This window comes from Labeo rohita, chromosome 22, assembly GCF_022985175.1.
Source record: "Labeo rohita strain BAU-BD-2019 chromosome 22, IGBB_LRoh.1.0, whole genome shotgun sequence".
NCBI classification, from domain to species: domain Eukaryota; kingdom Metazoa; phylum Chordata; class Actinopteri; order Cypriniformes; family Cyprinidae; genus Labeo; species Labeo rohita.
In genome coordinates, this window is record NC_066890.1 from 34,356,039 (window position 1) to 34,376,559 (window position 20,521).

The following is a 20,521-nucleotide window of genomic DNA, read 5'->3' on the forward strand; positions in this document are numbered from 1 at the left end:
CGTTTGGCAGATGTCTCAGAATACTGGGCTGGTCCTTTGACAGCCACGCTGACTTTAAAAACAGGCAGTCAAGGACACGGCGGCTCTGAACTTACTAGAACTTTGTTTTCCTTGCTTATTTCTAGCTTTTGTTACCGCACGATTAAAATAAAAAGGACCGTTTTAATGAATGACTAATGACTAAGCTAATGGTCTAGAAACGGTGTAAACATTGTTTTGTTTCACTGCTCACTTCCTGTCCATTAGCCTCATATTAAGATTAGAGTGAATTGTACATAAAATTGGCGTCATATTTCACCTAAAAGTCTAATAGAAAATTTGATGAATAAATGGTAACATTATTCAAACACATTTTCATTTTATATGTTAAAAAGACATTTTGAATAAATGATGCATATTTTATTGACCATTAAGAGTTTTTGCATTTATTTATTATTTATTTATTTATTTTTGTTAATTATATATATAATATAATATAATATAATATAATATAATATAATGTAATATAATATAAAAATACCATAACATAATAATATCAGTAATATTTGCTTTATATAACAAACACTTTTTATTTATTTGTTTATTTTTTTCATTTATTTAGTTATTCAGTTACTTATTTAGTTATGCATGTTTAGTAATAATAATAATACTAATAATAATAATAATAATAATAATACTGCTTTACATGATATTTATTTTATTTTTGATATTTTTTTTTTTTTTTTTTTAATTAGGCATATTTTAATGACCATTTTGTATTGCATTTTTTTAGTGATATTGTATACTTTAAAATAACAATAGCAATGATACAATAATATCAATAATACTAATAATATTTATTTTATATAACAAATATATATATATATATATATATATATATATATATATATATATATATATATATTTTTTTTTTTTTTTTATTTATTCATTGTTTTTTATTTAATTAATAATAATAATAATGATAATAATAATAACTGTTGACTCCCTGTCAATTGGTCTCTCATTAGTATTAGAGTGAATCGCATAAAAATTTGCCATGGTAATATTTCACCTAAAAATCAAACTGGAAATATGCTAGGAAATTATATAAATTCTAAAATGCTATTTTAAATGAATTACCCATATTTTAATAACCATTAAGGCTTTTGTATAGTTGTATAGTTGTATAGTTTTTTTTTTTTTTGTTAATAATATAATATAATATAATATAATATAATATAATGAATTGGCTTTATAAAACTAACATTATTCATTTCATAATTGTATTTATTTTTAATAATAATAATAATAATAATAATAATAATAATAATAATGTGCACTGTATAACATTTATAATATGTAACATAGTTACATAGTTTTTATTTTATTTTATTTTATTTTATTTTATTTTATTTTATTTTATTTTATTTTATTTTATTTTATTTTATTTTATTTTATTTTATTTTATTTTAGCATTTCCTGATTCCACAGATTTTATATATTGGGGTAAATCTTGTGAAAAAATGCATGGGTTGTATTTTACGTCTAATGATAATCTTTTTCTGTTTTGATTTATGTTAAGTAATATAATATAATTTTAATATAATATACAACATTTTATAACATTTTAATGAAATATAATGAAAGACATAATAGGCAATGTATTTAATTTAGGTTTATTTTGTTGTTAAATAAACCAGTTATGTTCTTTGTAGATTCACAAATCTTCATTTCATACTTTCTTCTGTAGTGTACGTGCTGGCCTGGGTTTCGCCTGAAAAACGACGGCAAGACTTGCATTGACGTGGACGAATGTTCGGAGAAGTTTCCCTGCAGTCACCAGTGCATCAACACCTACGGGTCTTTTCACTGCCTGTGTGCCGACGGGTACCAGCGCCCCGCCAGTAACCTGCACAGCTGCAGGTCTCTCTCAGGTACTCTGCTCTATTCAGCAGCACAGGTGTGAATGAGCTCCCATGGACCCTCACAAAGATTTTACTGTTACACTTGCCCAGAAACACCCCACACGAGCGAGAACACGCATACTGAGTCTTGTTGCAACTTATATTTAGAGGAAAGCAACAGGAGGTTGAAGACAATTAGTTCGTCAGCTGGAGATGAGCTCTGATTGGCTAAGAACAGATCCAGGTGTAGCATATGGCATCTGCCTGCTGTTATTTACTGTATAAAAGAAAGACACTTTCATATTCACTCATTTAGTGTTCACTCGCATACACCGCAGACAAGCAAAGAAGCTGCTAATAAAACCTGCCACTGTATTACGACTGCCTTTATGACATGCTACTATAATAATACCATGTTTTTTGGACATGTACAAGGATAATGCCATATGACTCCTCCTACAACATAGGTTATATATGTTAATATAGACGTTTATTTGTCAATAAAGACATTTTATTTTATTTTATTTTAGCCATTTTTTCCCATTTTTGTATTAATTATTATATTTTTAATTATTTATTTATTATGTATTTATTTATTTATTCAAATTTTACTTTGCTGTTATTAAAAAGACTGCGTCAACCCTGTTACCATCATATAAATATTTTTCCCTTTTACACTGATTGCCTATCCTATAAACAATAAAATAATATTTAATAATAATGGCATCATAATACTTTCACAAAACAAACTCATCAAATACAACTTAGTCTCTTACATTCTATTGCTTTATTTTTTTAAAGCATCTTAAAATATCAACCCTGTTACTATTATCATAATATTGTATAATGAACTGTTATTTTTTTTAAGTAATATAATTGAAATATGAATATAATGGTATAATATTTAAAACCTTTTCTAATGTTTTAAACATGTTTTGTCTAAAGAAAATTAGTGCCTTAATGTCAACCCTGTTACCATGATGTGTATATATGTAGATGAGCAGATTTTTGTTTTTCATGGCCCAAAGAGCACAAGGCCTGTAATTTAAAATTGAATCACAAAACCTTCAACCCTGTTACCATTAGTCATTTTTACCGTTCTTAAGACTTATGTCTGACAGAATCAAAAAAAAAAAAAAAAGTTTTATTGCTTTATCTTTTTAAAGTGTCTTAAAATATGAACCCTGTTACCTAAATATTGTATAGTGAACAATTGTTCCAAGGAGCACAAGACCTGCTATTTGAAGTTGAATCCTAAAACCTTCAACCCTGTTACCATAAACAGGGTTAAATATAAATATAATTATATTATATTTACAAATATGTTCCAGTGTTTTAAACATGTTTTGTCTGAAAAATGTTTTTTTTTTTTTTCCTTTATTCTTTTGAAGTGTCTTAACATGACAACCCTGTTACCATGTTTGTTTGTTTGTTTGTTTGTTTGTTTGTTTTTTTTCTTTTTTTTTTTACAATTAACAATTGGTATTTGAAAATTATGTATGTACATAAGCAGATTTTTGTTTTTCATGTCCCAAGGAGCACAAGGCCTGTAATTTGAAATTGAATCCTAAAACCTTCAACCCTGTTACCATGAACAGGGTTAAATATAAATATAATTATATTATATTTAAAAATATGTTCCAATGTTTTAAACATGTTTTGTCTGAAGAAAATTACATTTTATTGCTTTATCCTTTTGAAATGTCTTAAAACGACAACCCTGTTACCATGATTTTTTTAATAATGAACAATTAGTATTTGAAAATTATGTATGTAGATAAGCAGATTTTTGTCCAAAGAAGCACAAGGCCTGTAATTTGAAGCTGAATCCTAAAACTTTCAACCCTGTTACCATTAGTCATTTTTACCTTTCTGGAGACATAATTACATCTGGTACAATTCATTTTTCAACTAATATAATACAATTGATATATACATATAATTCTGTAATACTTATAATTATTTAATTATATTATTATTAATACTTATAATTTTTTTAATTGTTTTTTTAAAAAAAATGCTTTGTACTGCTTTATGTTTTTAAAGTGTCTTAAAATATGAATCCTGTTATCATAATATTATATAGTGAATAATTGATATTTAGTTTTAAGTAGTACAATATAAATATAAATATAATTATATAATATTTACATATTCTTTAAACATGTTTTGTGTAAAGAAAATTATGTTTTATTGCTTTAACCTTTAAAGCATCTTAAAATGTCAACCCTGTTGCCCTGATTTTTATTTTAATTTTTTTTAAATGTAGAAATATATAGAAAAATATACAATGTAGATAAGCAGATTTTTGTTTTTCATGGCTTTGAGCACAACGTTTGTAATTTGAAATTAAATCCTAAAATTTTCAGCCCTGTTACCATTAGTTATTTTTACCTTTCTAAAGGCGTAATTGTGTCTGAAAATGTGTATTAAATATACTATATTATGTTATAAATAAAATATCTTCCAATCCAGTAAACTGACACTAAACACATTATTTGTCTTAACGTACTTCTATAGCCACCATTCAAATGGAAAATTTTCCATAGCATACTTAATTATTCACAGCATACTTAAAAATACCGTACATTTCAGTTAGTATCATAGTATATATCAAAGTACCATTTGATACCATGCTTGTACTACCATAGTACTGTTTTGTACGTGTCTCTCCTTCACACACATGCGCCTACACACTCAAGTAATAAAGCTCTGTTTGTGAATGACTGACAACTCTAAGTCCCAGTCTTGACAGGAAGTGGATGTTCAAGTGTTGGCAGCTCACAGGAAATCGATTTCAAGTCATCAAACTGAAGTTGCAGTCGTGTCTCACAGCCAGAATAATCTATAGAGCAACACAAACACTTATTTAAAGGCTTTTTGAAGTATTTGGAATCCAAATACCTCCACATAACCGAACATTAAGAAATCCTAAGTATATTTTATTTACTTATAGTCACACAGGATTGAAGTAAGACAAACTAGTAATGATTTTTTTTTTTAAATTTAAAAATAATTAAATATAAAATACAATGAAATATAAAATGTATCAATTATAATATATATATATATATATATATATATATATATATATATATATATATATATATATTATGCATTTTATTGAATTAAAAATATTAAATCAAATTATATAAAATAAATTTCACAATATGATTAAGCATTTTTAGTTGTTTAAAAATAATTAAATAAAAAATACAGTAAAATATAAAATGTGTCAATTATTTTAAAAAATGTATAAATAAATTATGCATTTTATTAAATAAAAAATATAAAATCAAATTATATAAAATAAATTTCAAAATATAACATTATATGAAAAATGTTTTATCTTCCATAAAATAATAATTTGTTTAAAAAAGTGTATAAATAAATTATGCACTGTATTAAATAAAAAACATACTATATAAAATAAATTTCAAAATAAGTTAAAATTATATATATATATATATATATATATATATAAACATTTCCCTTGTTGGGAAAATATTTTATCTTACATTAAATAATTTGTTAACAAATAATTACACATAAAATACATTGAAATATAAAATGTATAAATTATTAAAAAATGTATAAATGATGCATTGCATTGCATTAAATTAAAATCAAATCAAATTAAATATAAAATAAATTTTAAAATAAGATTATTAATAATAATAATAATAATAATAATAATAATAATTATAATAATAATAATAATGCATTCAATAAAGTATAAAACATTTAAATAAACCACTTTTTTTTTTTCTTTTACAGCTGAGGAGCCTTTTCTTATTCTTGCTGATCATCATGAAATCCGAAAGATTAGTCTGGATGGATCAAACTACACTCTTCTGAAACAGGTATGATGGATAAATCACTCTAAAACATTCAATTGAATTGTTAAAAATCTTTTTAGAACCATTATTGTCATTTTTATGCTCACAGATGCCATCCTGTTTAGCTCAAACTCATTAGCATGTTTCCTCCATATTCCCATGTAATTTCCTACTTATTTCTTTCATAAAAATACACATGCTCGCAGCATATGGAGCTTAATACAGACACAACATCCAAAAGCTCAGAGGAAAGCGTAGAATCACCAGCCACCTGTGATGCTTTATAGAAATTCACAAGCTCAACTTGAGCCTGAAACAGCATTTTAGACACTTGATTGACGTGAATATCGACACCTGGGAATATCTGCACACTGAAAAGGTCATATTGTGACTGGAATCACAACTATTTTCCACTTAGTATGGAAAATGATGATGAAAAAGTGCAAGTTATGGCTGCTTTAATCATTCCTAACTGGTAAATCTATCATTATAGCAGCCGTTATTAATGAAAATGTCAGTTATGGTCTTTAAATCTATATGAAGCGGCTTGTCAATGCAAAAGGAACCATGACCGATTTGGCTGTGAGGGGACCGTCGGATGAGAAACTCTCTGGCGGCCCGTGTGTGAAGAGATTGAGCGGCTTGCTATCGAAGGAGCAGTTAAAAACGCACGCTTGGGTTGATTCATCAGTCAGGAACTCCATCAGTTTGATTTAAAAGGTCTGGTCCAGCAAATTAGATCTGAACGCGGCGGGGGGTTTGAGTGAACGAGACAGAACGACGCAGACGGAGACGGGAGAATGTGAAAGACCCCTACTGAGAAAGTGATTGGCTACGGACGTAGCAGTGCATGATGGGAAGTTTCTGTCAGACGCAGGAAATCTCGCTCTTATCTCTAAAAGAACGTAGTGAAAATAAAGCGAATGAGGAAGGTATCGAGAAAACGGTGGGAAGATGCTGTAATGAGGCGGCTTAGACTATAAGAGATTTAGTGTTTTATATGTTTGATGTTTTTTTTTTATTTTAGTGATTCACTTTATGTTAAATATTAATAGCTGCTGAAAACACGGCATAGCAGATAAATGCTCATGTCGGCAAGTGAAGTTCGAGTCTGGCTCGCAACAATTTCTAGTCACAGTCTTCCCACAATACTTTCCTCTTTACACTTGCTGTATATATATTATAAATGCTATATGTGTTTTTATTTTATTTTATTGAGAAAAGAGAAAAAAACCTGAAATATTTAAACTAAATTATTAATATATGAATCTCCAAAACTTTATCTTATATATAAATATATATATTTAGTTTCATCTAATATGTGTATTTTATGTTTTTTCAGATTTACAGTATTACTGTCAATTTTAAAAATGGTTTATCAACATCAGCAAGAACAATAACAATAACAATAACTAGAAATTAATAATAAATTACTTAAATAAATTAATTATATATGACAGGAATATATATAATATATATATTATTATAATTATTATTAATTTTAATTATATGTTTATATATACACACACACTATAATGCCAAAAGTATTCGCTCACCTGCCTTGACTCGCATATGAACTTAAGTGACGTCACATTCCTAATCCATAGGGTTCAATATGACGTCGGTCCACCCTTTGCAGCTATAACAACTTAAACTCTTCTGGGAAGGCTGTCCACAAGGTTTAGGAGTGTGTTTATGGGAATTTTTGACCATTCTTCCAGAAGCGCATTTGTGAGGTCACACACTGATGTTGGATGAGAAGCCCTGGCTCTCAGTCTCCACTCTAATTCATCCCAACAGTGTTCTGTCGGGTTGAGGTCAAGACTCTGTGCAGCCCAGTCAAGTTCATCCACACCAGACCCTGTCATCCATGTCTTTATGGACCTTGCTTTGTGCACTGGTGCACAGTCATGTTGGAAGAGGAAGGGGCCAGCTCCAAACTGTTCCCACAAAGTTGGGAGCATGGAATTGTCCAAAATGTCTTGGTATGCTGAAGCATTCAGAGTTCCTTTCACTGGAACTAAGGGGCCAAGCCCAGCTCTTGAAAAACCACCCCACACCATAATCCCCCCTCCACCAAACTTTACACTTGGCACAATGCAGTCAGACAAGTACCGTTCTCCTAGCAACCGCCAAACCCAGACTCGTCCATCAGATTGCCAGATGGAGAAGTGCGATTCGTCACTCCAGAGAATGCATCTCCACTGCTCTAGAGTCCAGTGGCGGCGTGCTTTACACCACTGCATCCGACGTTTTGCATTGCACTTGGTGATGTATGGCTTGGACGCAGCTGCTCGGCCATGGAAGCCCATTCCATGAAGCTCTCTGCGCACTGTTCTTGAGCTAATCTGAAGGCCACATGAAGTTTGGAGGTCTGTAGCGATTGACTCTGCAGAAAGTTGGCGCTATGCGCCTTAGCATCCGCTGACCCCGCTCCGTCAGTTTACGTGGCCTACCACTTCGTGGCTGAGTTGCTGTCGTTCCCAAACGCTTCCACGTTCTTATAATACAGCTGACAGTTGACTGTGGAATATTTAAGAGCGAGGAAATTTCACGACTGGACTTATTGCACAGGTGGCATCCTATCACAGTTCCACGCTGGAATTCACTGAGCTCCTGAGAGCGATTCATTCTTTCACAAATGTTTGTAAAAACAGTCTGCATGCCTAGGTGCTTGATTTTATACACCTGTGGCCATGGAAGTGATTGGAACACCTGATTCCGATTATTTGGATGGGTGAGCGAATACTTTTGGCAATATAGTGTATAACAAGAATAACAACAATAATAATAAACCATAAAAACTAATAAATCTAATGTCTCTCATTGTTTCAATATTATTCTTGAGGTGGTGTGAAAAATGAGAATGTATCCAAGAAGAAGAAAAACGAACTCCTCCTGACTTCTCTTTAAAATCCTGTCTGTCAATCTCACGTTCTGCCTGTCTCTCTCTCTCTTTGTCTTTCTCTCTGCAGGGACTCAGTAATGTCATCTCTCTAGACTTTGACTACAGGAAGGAGTTGATCTATTGGATTGACACTAGCAGGCCCAGCGGACGCAGAATAAACAGAATGCGCCTGAATGGAAGTGACCTCAAGGTACATCCGTGAGTGTGTGTGTCTGTGTGTGTGTGTTTACGTTGAATTACTCTTGAAATCACCCAGAATTGCCCAGACTGACATATGCAAATACCATCTGCCCCTGGGTAAATTTGATTCACGTCACCTCTATACAGGGGCAATTTTGATTGTGTAATTGATGCATTCCAATGGGGGAGAAGTAGACATATTCACAACTCCAACAAATAAATAAAAGCTTTTTTTCTGAGAATAACTGGTATTTCTGGTATGAAATGAGCCAGGGTTGAAATGATAGACAAGGCAATGTGTGTGTGTGTGTGAGGCTGTCTGTTTTCATACTCCTCTCCATCAATGCCCTTGCGTATATTACTCAGGGCGGAAAACGGGCATAGTGTGCCAGCCTTGCCCTGCTGGGCCGCCAGAGCTCGTTATGTTTAATATCGAGCCATAATGGCTCATTAAGCTTGATTGAACTCTGGATCTTGAACTGATTTATGATAGTGTGCTATAGTACAGAGAAGAAGAGAGAGCGGGAGATGTTGAGCTTCTGTAAAGGCAACAAAGTTAGGTGATAAAGTCACCGCCAATGTTGAAGTTAAAAGCAAAGTGAAGCTAATATTTAGATACTTAGAATAGGACTTCTTTATAGGACATCAAAGGGAAAATGATATATAAATGAAGATAAGACGAAATAAAGCGTAGAAGGAATGCAAATCAGAGTGAGAGAATTAAAAATGCTCTTGGTAAAAGCTTTGCATGTGTACAGATGAGCCTCTCTAGACGTCTAGATATTTTAAATGCTTAGGTTTGATTTTATCATACATTCACAGGCGTTGAAACTTACAAACAATCAATGTAATGTGCCTGCCATGTCATATAAAAATAAAGTAGTAGCATTGCCAATTTTGACCACTGGAGGCAATGCGAAAAAGAAAGACATGTAAAGATTTGAAATGTTTTAGTTTGATTTTTATCATAAATTCACAGGCAATGAAATGTACAAACATTTAATGTGATGTGCCTGTCACATCATGTAAAAATGCTTTAGTAGCAGTACCAATTTCGACCTCTAGGGGCAATCTGAAAATGTAAAAAAGAGAGACATCCAGAGATTTGAAATATTTTGGTTTGATTTTCTCATAAATTCACAGCTGTTGAAACTTACAAACATTCAATGTGATGTGTCTGTCACATTGAGTAAAAATACTTTAGTAGCAGTACCAGTTTCAACCACTGGGGGCAATACAGAAATGTGAAAATAGAGATGCCTAGAGATTTTAAATGTTTAGTTTAATTTTATAATAAATTCATTGGCATTGAAACTTACAAACAATCAATGTGATGTGCCTGTCGCATCATGTAAAAAAAACTGGAGTAGCAGTACCAATTTCAACCACTGGGGGCAATCTGGAAATGTGAAAAAGAGAGACATTCAAAGATTTTAAATATTTTCATTTGATTTTATCATAAATTCACAGCCACTGAAACTTACAAACATTCAATGTGATGTGTCTGTCACGTCGCGTAAGAATACTTTAGTAGCAGTACTGATTTCAGCCACTGGGGCAATACGGAAATGTAAAAAAGAGAGACGTCTAGAGATTTAAAATGTTTTAATTTGATTTTTATTATAAATTTATATGCGTTAAAACATTCAATGTGATGTGTCTGTCATGTCGTGTAACAATAATGTAGTAGAAGTACCAATTTTGAGCACTGGGGGCAATCCAGAAATGTAAAAAAGAAAGATATTTAGAGATTTTAAATGCTTTGGTGTGATTTTATCATAAATTCACAAGCATTGAAACTCACAAACATTCCATGTGAAGTGTCTGTTACGTCACGTAAACATACTGTAGTAGCAGTACAAATTTCAACCACTGGGGGAAATCTGGAAATGAGAAAAAGAGAGATATCTAGAGATTTAAAATGTTTCTGTTTAATTTTATCATAAATTCACAGGCGTTAAAACTTACAAACATTCAATGTGACGTTCCTGTCACGTAACATAAATGCGTAAAAATACTATAGTTAGAAGTAGCAATTCTGAGCACTTGGGGCAATTCAAAAATACGAAAAGAGAGACGCCTAGAGATTTGAAATGTTTCGGTTTGATTTTATCATAAATTCACAGTTGAAACTTACAAACATTTAATAATTGAACAGCAGTACCAGTTTTGATCACTGGGGGCAATACAGAAATACGAAAAAAAAAATGAAACGTATAGAGATTTGTAATGTTTTGGTTTGATTTTATCATAAATTTACAAGTGTTGAAACTTAAAAATATTACAAACCTGTCATGTCACATAAAAATACTTTAGTAGCAGTATCAATTTCGACCACTGGGAGCAATCTGGAAATGCGAAAATTAGATGTCTAGAGATTTGTCACGTTGTGGTTTGATTATATCATAAATTTACAGGTGTTGAAACTTACAAACATTAAGTGTGATGTGCCTGTTGCATTAAGTAAAAATACTTTAGTAGCAGTACCAATTTCGACCACTGGGGGCAATCCAGAAATGTAAAAAAAATGCCCTGCCACTGATTTTTTTCCACGAGATCAGTTTGATCTCAACGTCATGAACATTTTACATCATTAACAATCTTTTCAACACAATTACGCCTTAAATATTATGCAAATTATGTAAATTATTAGGAATTGTGCCATGCAAATTCATTTTTGGGCATGTTTGCATCGTTACCTCATTTTCTTAACATTTTCTGGAAGACAATTTGCAACGGGTAAAAATGACATCATTTAAAGTCACATTTTATTATTAATTCAAAGCTCATGTACAATACCTAATAACACAAATGAAATGTCTGCAATTTGAAAAAAAAATATATATACATAAACGTATTTTATTATAAATTTAAAGGTATTCATAACAGAACAAGAATGAGAAATAAAATTAGTATAAAACAAACATAAATTACAGTGGTGTTCATTATAAACATTTATTATAAACAAACCTAAACAAATTTATTTAAAGTGAAATACAGATAAACTCTGGCACACATACTGCTCTCATTCAGCCAAAATCCAAATGTGTACGCTTTATGCACGTTTTGTATGCTTTACGTTACTTTGACTTAATTGACTTTCTAATTGAATTCGCCACATTTCATTGGTGTTGTTTGCTTACCTGGTTCATATTTTTGTGCACTTTTACCCCGTGGTGTATCTCTACCCTGTGGTTTTGTACCATTTACCTGAAGATGTTAGTTTCCCCGGTGAGCATAGCATCTAGAAAACCTGTGAAGATGTCGAAATTCATCATGGCTAGGCTAGTTTTAATTAGTGCTGATGGTACGACCCAGTCTGAGGCAAAATGTCTTTAATGTTCATCTCTAATGTTCATCAGCTTGGAGAATGTTACTCTTACTCTTAAAGCACTAGGCAGGGGGCACAAGGAACCAAGAGCGAAAATGATTAAAAGCGCTGGATTATCTGCCAGCTGGGAAGAGTATTGTTTATGCCAAACAGATAGTTTCTGTGATCAGTATGAGCAGTGAAATGTTGTGAAGTGCCTATTTTTGTAAAAGCTCTTTCTTTTGGGAACTTTTCTAGCCATTTTTGGAGAGTTTGAAGCGCTCTTAATGAGCGGTTATGTAGCCCACTGGTAATTAGCAATAACGTCTAGCTCAGTGGTTCTCTTGGTTTAAAGACCCCATTTTTTCATTTACAGTCAAGAGTTTTTAGGTTCCTAAAAGAACTACGCATCTAGAAATTATCATAGCCTTGAATTTTTCATGTTGTTTGAAGAAAGAAAGCCCATTCAAAGCAACTTTATCCTGCACTTACAAGTTATTGAACGTTGTTATTGCAGCTTGTCTTTTTGCAGTGAAACCTTGCTAATTTGCTGGCTAACTGCTATGCTAACCATTTCTGTGGACCTGCAAACCACCAGTTGAGACCTACACATCTATAGGTTATCATCAAAGCTTTGAATATTTCATTTTATTTAAAGAAACAAAGCCACCTCACACCCAAGTTTGTTATAAGTTGTTGAATATTGTTGTTGTGGTTTGACTTTTTGCAGTGAAGATGTGCTACTTTGCTGGCTAAATGCTATGATAATTGTTTTGCGGACCTAAACCATCGATTAAGAAACAACACATTGAGGGGTTATCATAGCCTTTGATTTTTTTTCATTTTATTTTGAAAAACAAAGCCCATTCACTCCCTGTTTTATCCTACATAAACAAGTTGGTGAATGTTGTTGTAGTTTGACTTTTTGCAGTAAAAGCTTACTAGCTAACTGCTATGCTAACTATGCTGTGACCCTGCAAACCACCAGTTAAGAAGCAAATCATCAAAACATTATTAAAGCCTTGAATTTTTCATTTTGTTTGAAGAAACAAAGCCCCCTTAACCCATAGTTTATCCTACATTTACAAGTTGTTGAATGTTGTGTTGTAGTTTGACTTTTTACAGTGAAAACCTGGTCATTTATTGGCTAAATCCTAAGCTAACTACTTTTGGTAGACATACAAACAACCAGTTAAAACACAAATTGTCTATACGTTATCAAAGCCTTCAATTTTTCATTTTGTTTCAAGAAATAAAGCCCCTTTACTCCCACTTTTATCCTACATTGACATGTTGGTGAATTTTGTTGTTTTAGTTTGACTTTTTGCTGTAAAACTTGCTAATTTGCTGGCTAACTGCTATGCTAACTATTTTGTGACTATTTTTTTATGAAACAATTCATCTATACCCTAATAGCATACATACATCTCGGAAATTTGACGTCCATATAATTCCCTCCAGTCCACTAATGTATTATTTCACCAAAATTTGTGCCCTATGCTTAGCTTGCTTGATTTACGTTAATTAGGGTGACCATACATCCTCTTTTCCCCAGACATGTCCTCTTTTTGGACCTAAAAAAATGCGTCCAGCCGGGATTTGGCTTTTGCTTTGTGTGTGTTTTTGTATTAAAGCCTTATGTGGGATTGCTTTCTTTATCCCGCTCCACTGAACTGAATTTTGGGCCATTACCGCCTGCTCACCCAATCATTTTAATATTGAATATAATTTTCGCGCATCAAGGAACCACTGTAGTATGCAGAGTATTTAAATCTCTATTGAATGAGCAGCTATTCACTTTCACTTTCAATTTCGCGATCACGCGCACTCTGTATAAAGGGAGCACATCTTACAAGATCAGATATGAGCACATTATCTGCTGAGCAGCAAATGCTGCAGCATGATTTGTCAGTTCAGTCTGATTCCTGCAGCTTGTGTTGGATGCAAGGTTGCTAAATCCGCATTTTTTTGCACAGAATTGGGCCAATTTTAAACTGTTGCAAAGGGTTGATTTTCTTCTGTGGGTTACATTTTTGAAATATTGCATCACTTACATTTAACTGAAATGCATGTATTGAAACATTTTGCATTCTACCTGTGATAAAATTGTGCAAGATGTTAAGTTTTGAGATGGCACTGGTTGGAAGCCTTTTAGCTGTGTTCATGATCAATCTACAATCTACTTTTACATGACTGTAAAATACACATTTTGGGTATGGAAATGAAATTTTGATATGGGATATGGTAACTGCGCTACTTTGGGGGCTTTTTAATTATAATAATTAAGATGACCAAAAATGGCTTGCCAGAGATCCAAAGGACCATCACTTGGCCAGGTGCAGAGCTGATTATTCTCTAGTTTTATGCAAAACAGAAATACTACAAATAGAATATCATATCTCTGTCATATGGCCAAAAATAAATGCAAATTCTGTAACAATGTATCTTACAAGGAAACATGATGTAACTTACTTGAAATGTGTCCCCACATTAAGTCCTTGAATTTGAGGGTATTGGACCTGGAAAGTCCTTGAAAGGTCCTTAAATTGGAGTTAACCAAGGTGTGGGAACCCTATAAAAAATATGTCTTCCTGATGTAAATGCAGATGTCAAATAGACATCTCCGTGATGTATGTGTGCTATCAGGGCTTTTATATTTACAAGTTGTTGAGTGTTGTTTGACTTTTTGCAGTGAACACTTGATCATTTGCTCGCTAAATGCTATGCTAACTGTATTTGTGGATCTACAAACCACCAGCTAAGAAAAAAATAATCTTGAGGTTATCAAAGTCTTGCATTTTATTTGAAGAAACAAAGCCTCTTCATATGTACATTTATCCTGCGTTAACAAGTTGTTGTTATAATTTGACTTTTTGCAGTGAAAACTTGTTAATTTGTTTGGCTAATTGCTATAGAAACTATTGTTGTGTTCCATGCAACCAGTTATTGATGTTTTTGTCTTGGTAATGAAACAAAGTCTCTTCCACCCCAATTTTATCTGACAACGTATGAAAGTTTGCTGACTGTTGTTTGCTAATGTGCTGACTAACTGCCATGCTAACCCGTCCTCAGCAAGTGAGAGCCAGAATTGGATTTATATAAACACATCTCCATTTGTTTCTGGTTTGTTTAGTTTAATACTGTTAAAAACCAGCATTTAAATTTCTGTCACAACACATAATATTGGCGGAAACAATGAAGACTTACTTTTATATGACTCCAGCAACAAAATGCAGTGCACAGCTGCGTCCCGCACTCACCATTCTGAACTTTTCTGCTAGGAAGCATTTGTTCCCTGTGGAACTGGGTGTGGATAAACCATGTGAATAAGAGAGACCAACTGTGCTTGACTGCTGTTTTCTCAGGTGGTTCATAGGACGTCGGTCCCCAGTGCTCTCGCTGTGGACTGGATCGGCAAGAACTTGTACTGGTGTGACGGCGAGAGAAAGACACTCGAGGTGGCGAAAGCTAATGGACTCTACCCGACCGTACTGCTGAGGACTGGATTGAGAAATCCAACCGCTTTAGCGCTTGACACTCTCATGGGGTAAATGATGCTTATTACTGCCTATTGTTCGCAATCCCAGAACGCGTCGCTATTAAGTACACTTTTTAAGAAGCACTCCACCATTTAAAGCTGTTTATTCCTATGGTGCCTTAGATATGTCTTCTGGATCGACTGCTGCGAGCAGCCCCAAATTGGACGGATCGGGATGGATGGAAGCAAGCCACGTGTCCTGATTGATACAGAAATACGTGCTCCCTCAGCCCTGACCATTGACCATATCAACAAAAGGATCTACTGGGCTGACGAGAACCATATCTTGTTTTCAAATATGGATGGTACAAAAAGAAACAAAGGTAAGATTCGTCTTGTCTCAGTTGTTCCCAGCTGGCACACAACGTCATAAGATGTTGATATTTCAGTTGTGACATTGGGTGACAAAATTCAATGTCTAATGTCAACGTTAATTTGATGTCCAATGCTGACGTCAGCTGTCATTGATATTGTGTTGTTTTTAGGTTGTGTAACCAAAAGTCCAACGTCAAATTGACGTCAATCTGATTTTCATTCTCAACCAAAATGCGACGTCTTTTTGACATCATGCCCAACGTCAACCTGACGCCTGCTGTGTTGTCTCATCTCATTTCAAATTGTCCTCAATAAGATCTCTCAATCCCAATTTCCAGTCCCAATCAAGGACATAGGTGGTGTAACCAGTCTCACACTGTTTGAGGACTTCATCTACTGGAGCGACCAGAAGTCGAAAACCCTCAGTCGCTCGCACAAGACGTCCGGCGGCCAACATACAGAACTCCTCAGCTCCTGGCAAACCATTCGAGACATTAAAGTCTACCATCCGCTCCGACAGCCTGACGGTATTACAGCGAGAAGCTCTTGGATAAGTCTTCCGATGACTTTTTGAGCTGAAGTCATGTTGTTTTTTATTGTTTGTTGTTTGTCCTCAGTGCCAAAGCATCAGTGTCAGGTGACTAATGGAGGGTGCAGTCACCTATGCCTTCTTTCCCCTGGTGGGGGATACAAGTGCGCTTGCCCTACACACTTCTACCTGGCAAACGACAACAAAACCTGTCTGTCTAACTGCACCGCCAGCCAGGTGTGACTTTATAATTACCTCAGGAGCCCGGATAAGGGTTTTGTTCTTGCTCAACTACTCTTGGCACCACGTTCAACTTACCAGTTATATCCAGTCTGCTACTCGATAAATAGTAGTTTAAGAGGTTGTTTCTCTGTGTGTGTAGTTTCGCTGTGGTACGGATGAGTGTATTCCCTTCTGGTGGAAGTGCGACACCGTGGACGACTGCGGAGACGGATCCGACGAGCCGGCTGATTGTCGTGAGTAGCCAAGCACGGTGACGGTCAGCCAAACTGGTTAAGCCACTGAAAATGTGAATGTAGTGCCTTGTAAAGTCTGTAAGACTCATAAAGCTGCCTACCTAGAGAGGATTTTAAGGGTAGGTGAGGTTTGGACCAAGATGCCTTTTGTGATATTTATTTTTTTCAGATTCGAAGATGGCATTGCATGCATCCATTCCATAATGTCATGCAACAAGTGATTTTTTGTTGTTGTTGTTGTTAAAGGGATAGTTCACCCAAGAAAGAAAATTCTGTCATTAATTACTCACCCTCATGTCATTTCAAATCTGTAAGACCATCAGTCATCTTCGGAACTCAAATTAAGATATTTTTGATAAGGTCTGGGAGTTTTCTGACCCTGCATAGACAGCAATGCAGCTACCACGTTAAAGGCCTAGAAAGGTAGTAAAGACAACGATTTGTTTGTTCATTCATTCATTCTTTCTTTTGTTTGTTTGGTCTTCTTTCTTTTCTTTCTTTGTTTTGTTTGTTTGGTCTTACTTTTGTTATTGTGTTCATTCATTCATTCGGTCATTCTTTCTTTTTTTGTTTGTTCGGTCTTTCGTTCATTCCATCGTTTGGTTGTTACTTAATTTGTTCATACTTTGTTTGGTCTTCTTTCTTTCTTTTTTTCTTTCTTTCTGTCTTTTGTTTGTCTGGTCTTTCTTTCTTGTTCGTGGTCGTTCATTTATTCTTACTTTGTTTTCTTTCTTTCTGCCTCTCTTTCCTTCATTCAGGTGGTCGTTCATTCATTCTTTCTTTCTTTGTTTTCTTTCTTTTTTCTTTTGTGTGTTCATTTGGTCTTTCTTTCTTTCTTTATTTCTTTCTTTTGTTTCTTTGGTCCTTTCTTTCTTTCTTTCGTTTGCTCGTTCTTTTTTTTAGTTCTTTCTTTCTTTCTTTCTTTCTTTCTTTCTTTCTTTCTTTCTTTTGTTTGCTCGTTCATAATTTTTTTAGTTCAGCCTTTCATTCTATCTTTCGTTTATTCATACGTTTGTTCTTTCTATCTTTTTTGTCAGGTCTTTCTTTTTTTAATTTGGTCTTTCGTTTGTTCATTCGTTCTGGTTTGGTTGGTCTTCATTCGTTCTTTTGTTCATTCATTCATTTGGTCTTTCTTTTTTGTTTGTTCAGTCTTTCGTTCATTCCTTCGTTTGGTTGTTACATTCTTTCTTTCTTTCTTTCTTTCTTTCTTTCTTTCTTTCTTTTGTTTATTCATTCTTTCATTTTTTTGTTTTGTCTTCCATTCCATTGTTTGTTAGTTCGTTCGTATGTTCATTGTTTGTTTGTTTCTTTCTTTCTTTCTTTTTCTTTCGTTCTTTGCATTCTTTATTTTATTTTATTTTTTTTGTTAGGATATCTTCATTATCTTTCTTTCTTTCTTTTGGCACTTTGGTCTTTCGTTCATTGTTAAAATAGTTTATGTCTGTGGTTCAACCGCATGAAGCTACGAGAATACATTTTGTGCGCAAAAAAAACGAAATACCTTTCTGGGCCTTGAACATGTCAGTTGCGTTGCTGTCTATGCAGGCTTAGAAAGAATAAGAGTAATTAATGACAGAATTTTCATTTTTGGGTGAACTATCCCTTCAGTGTTGTGTTATTAGCTCAGTGACATGGTAACATCAAATTATGTTGGAATCACTTTTGATTTGTATCTTTGTTTGCAGTAGACAAAAATGAACTTTGAGTGTAGTGTGTCTTAAAGTGACTCCACTATCAACTATGACTTCTTTAGCCTCAGTTGAAAGAAATAAATGCCTTAGACACTTGAGCCATTTATCTCAGGAGTCGAGGACAAGAAAATCTTTTTGTGACAACATATTCATGTAATTTTCTTTGCCGGTTCATGGAGCAATTATTTTTGAATAAAGATTTGTCTGTCATCAGGATAATATTCAAGTGTTTCTTCTTTGAATCTATCATTGTGTGAGTCATTTGTAATGTGCTCGCACTTGTTTGATTGAGAGGTGAATTGTATAATTTACAGCAAAGAGCTGTAGAAATGGATCAGGTTATGTGAAGTATTTGTTATCTCGACTAGCAGTTTATCGCACACTGAGATGCTATAGAGATGTCAGAGCTGACAATGAGCGTAAGATATTTGTATTGTGCTCCAGGAAAAAAAAAAAAAAAAAAAACGGAACATTTCTATAATATGTTATTTCTTTCTGTGCACTATGTCTGTTTGGCTTTCTGCCTGTGTTTTAGCTCTTTCTTTCAACTTTTCTCTTTATTTTGATTGTTTGCTCATTTAGCTGAACAGTTGCTCATTTACTTGTTTATTCAATTGTTCTTTATCACTTTGTTCTGTCTGTGTGTTCATTCATTCTGTCTTTCCATCTTTCAATTTTTGTCTTTTATTTGTTTACTTATTCTTTCACTCATTGTTTCATTTTTGCATGTTTATTGTGTCTGCTTGTTTTTGATCCTTTGTTTTGAACCTTTATTTAATTTTTTCTTATTTGCTTTTTAAGTAGTTTTTTTTTTTGTTGCATGTTTTTTGTATTACTGTCTTTCAACCTTTTGTTTGTCTGTCTTGCATTTTATTTTTCTTTCTTTCTTTCTTTCTTTCTTTCTTTCTTTCTTTCTTTTGTACTTTGTTCATTCATTCTTGCTTTTGTTATTTTCATTTGTTTGCTCACTTTTTCATTCCTTAATTTTTTCTTTGTTTGTTTTTTCTTTTTTTCATTCATTCATTCATTCATTCATTCATTCTTTCCTTCTTTTGTTCTGTCTTTTGTTCTTTCTTTCATTCATTCTTTCTTTTTTTGTTTATTCGTTCGTTCGTTCATTCATTCATTTATTATTCTTTAGTTTGTTCATTCTTTCTTTATTTTTTTCTTTGTTTCTTTCTTTTGTTCGTTCATTCATTCATTTGTTCTTTTTGTTTGTTCATTTGTTCGTTCATTCATTATTTCTTTCATTCATTCATTCGTTCTTTTTCTTTCTTTTGTTCTTTCGTTCATTCATTCATTCTTGTTTGTTCATTTGTTCATTCATTATTTCTTTCATTCATTTGTTCGTTCTTTTTTTGTTCATTCATTCATTATTTCTTTCGTTCGTTCGTTCATTCTCTCTTTTTCTTTCTTTTGTTCTTTTGTTCATTCATTCATTCATTTGTTAATTCTGTTTAATTCTAGTTTGTTTGTTCATTCATATGTGAAATTGTTTGTATATTTGTTCTTTTTTTCTTCTTTTATTCTTACCTTCGGTTTTTCTTTCTTTCTTTCTTTCTTTCATACTTTTTTGTTCATTCATTCATTCATTCATTCTTGCTTTCGTTATTTTCATTTGTTTGCTCATTTTTTTGTTGTTTTCGTTTTTTCTTTCTTTTTTGTTTGTTCATTCATTTTCTTTTTCTTTGTTTCTTTCTTTTGTTCATTCATTCATTCATTCGTTCTTTCTTTTTTGTTTGTTCGTTCATTCATTATTTCTTTCGTTCGTTCATTCTTTCTTTTTCTTTGTTTTGTTCTTTCGCTCATTCATTTGTTCGTTCTTTCTTTTTTGTTTGTTTGTTTATTCATG

At 33.0% G+C, this 20,521-nt stretch overlaps 1 protein-coding gene across 1 annotated transcript in view; it reads left to right on the plus strand.

Annotated features, from left to right (window-relative positions):
- The window catches only part of lrp1ba (low density lipoprotein receptor-related protein 1Ba), a 387,570-nt gene that overhangs the window by 279,994 nt on the left and 87,055 nt on the right, over positions 1-20,521 (plus strand). The window contains exons 63-70 of the mRNA XM_051094447.1: positions 1,730-1,913; positions 5,661-5,746; positions 8,698-8,820; positions 15,486-15,667; positions 15,782-15,981; positions 16,312-16,500; positions 16,591-16,739; positions 16,885-16,978. Of these exons, the coding sequence (XP_050950404.1) occupies positions 1,730-1,913; positions 5,661-5,746; positions 8,698-8,820; positions 15,486-15,667; positions 15,782-15,981; positions 16,312-16,500; positions 16,591-16,739; positions 16,885-16,978 (1,207 nt within the window). The remainder of the gene's footprint in view (positions 1-1,729; positions 1,914-5,660; positions 5,747-8,697; positions 8,821-15,485; positions 15,668-15,781; positions 15,982-16,311; positions 16,501-16,590; positions 16,740-16,884; positions 16,979-20,521) is intronic.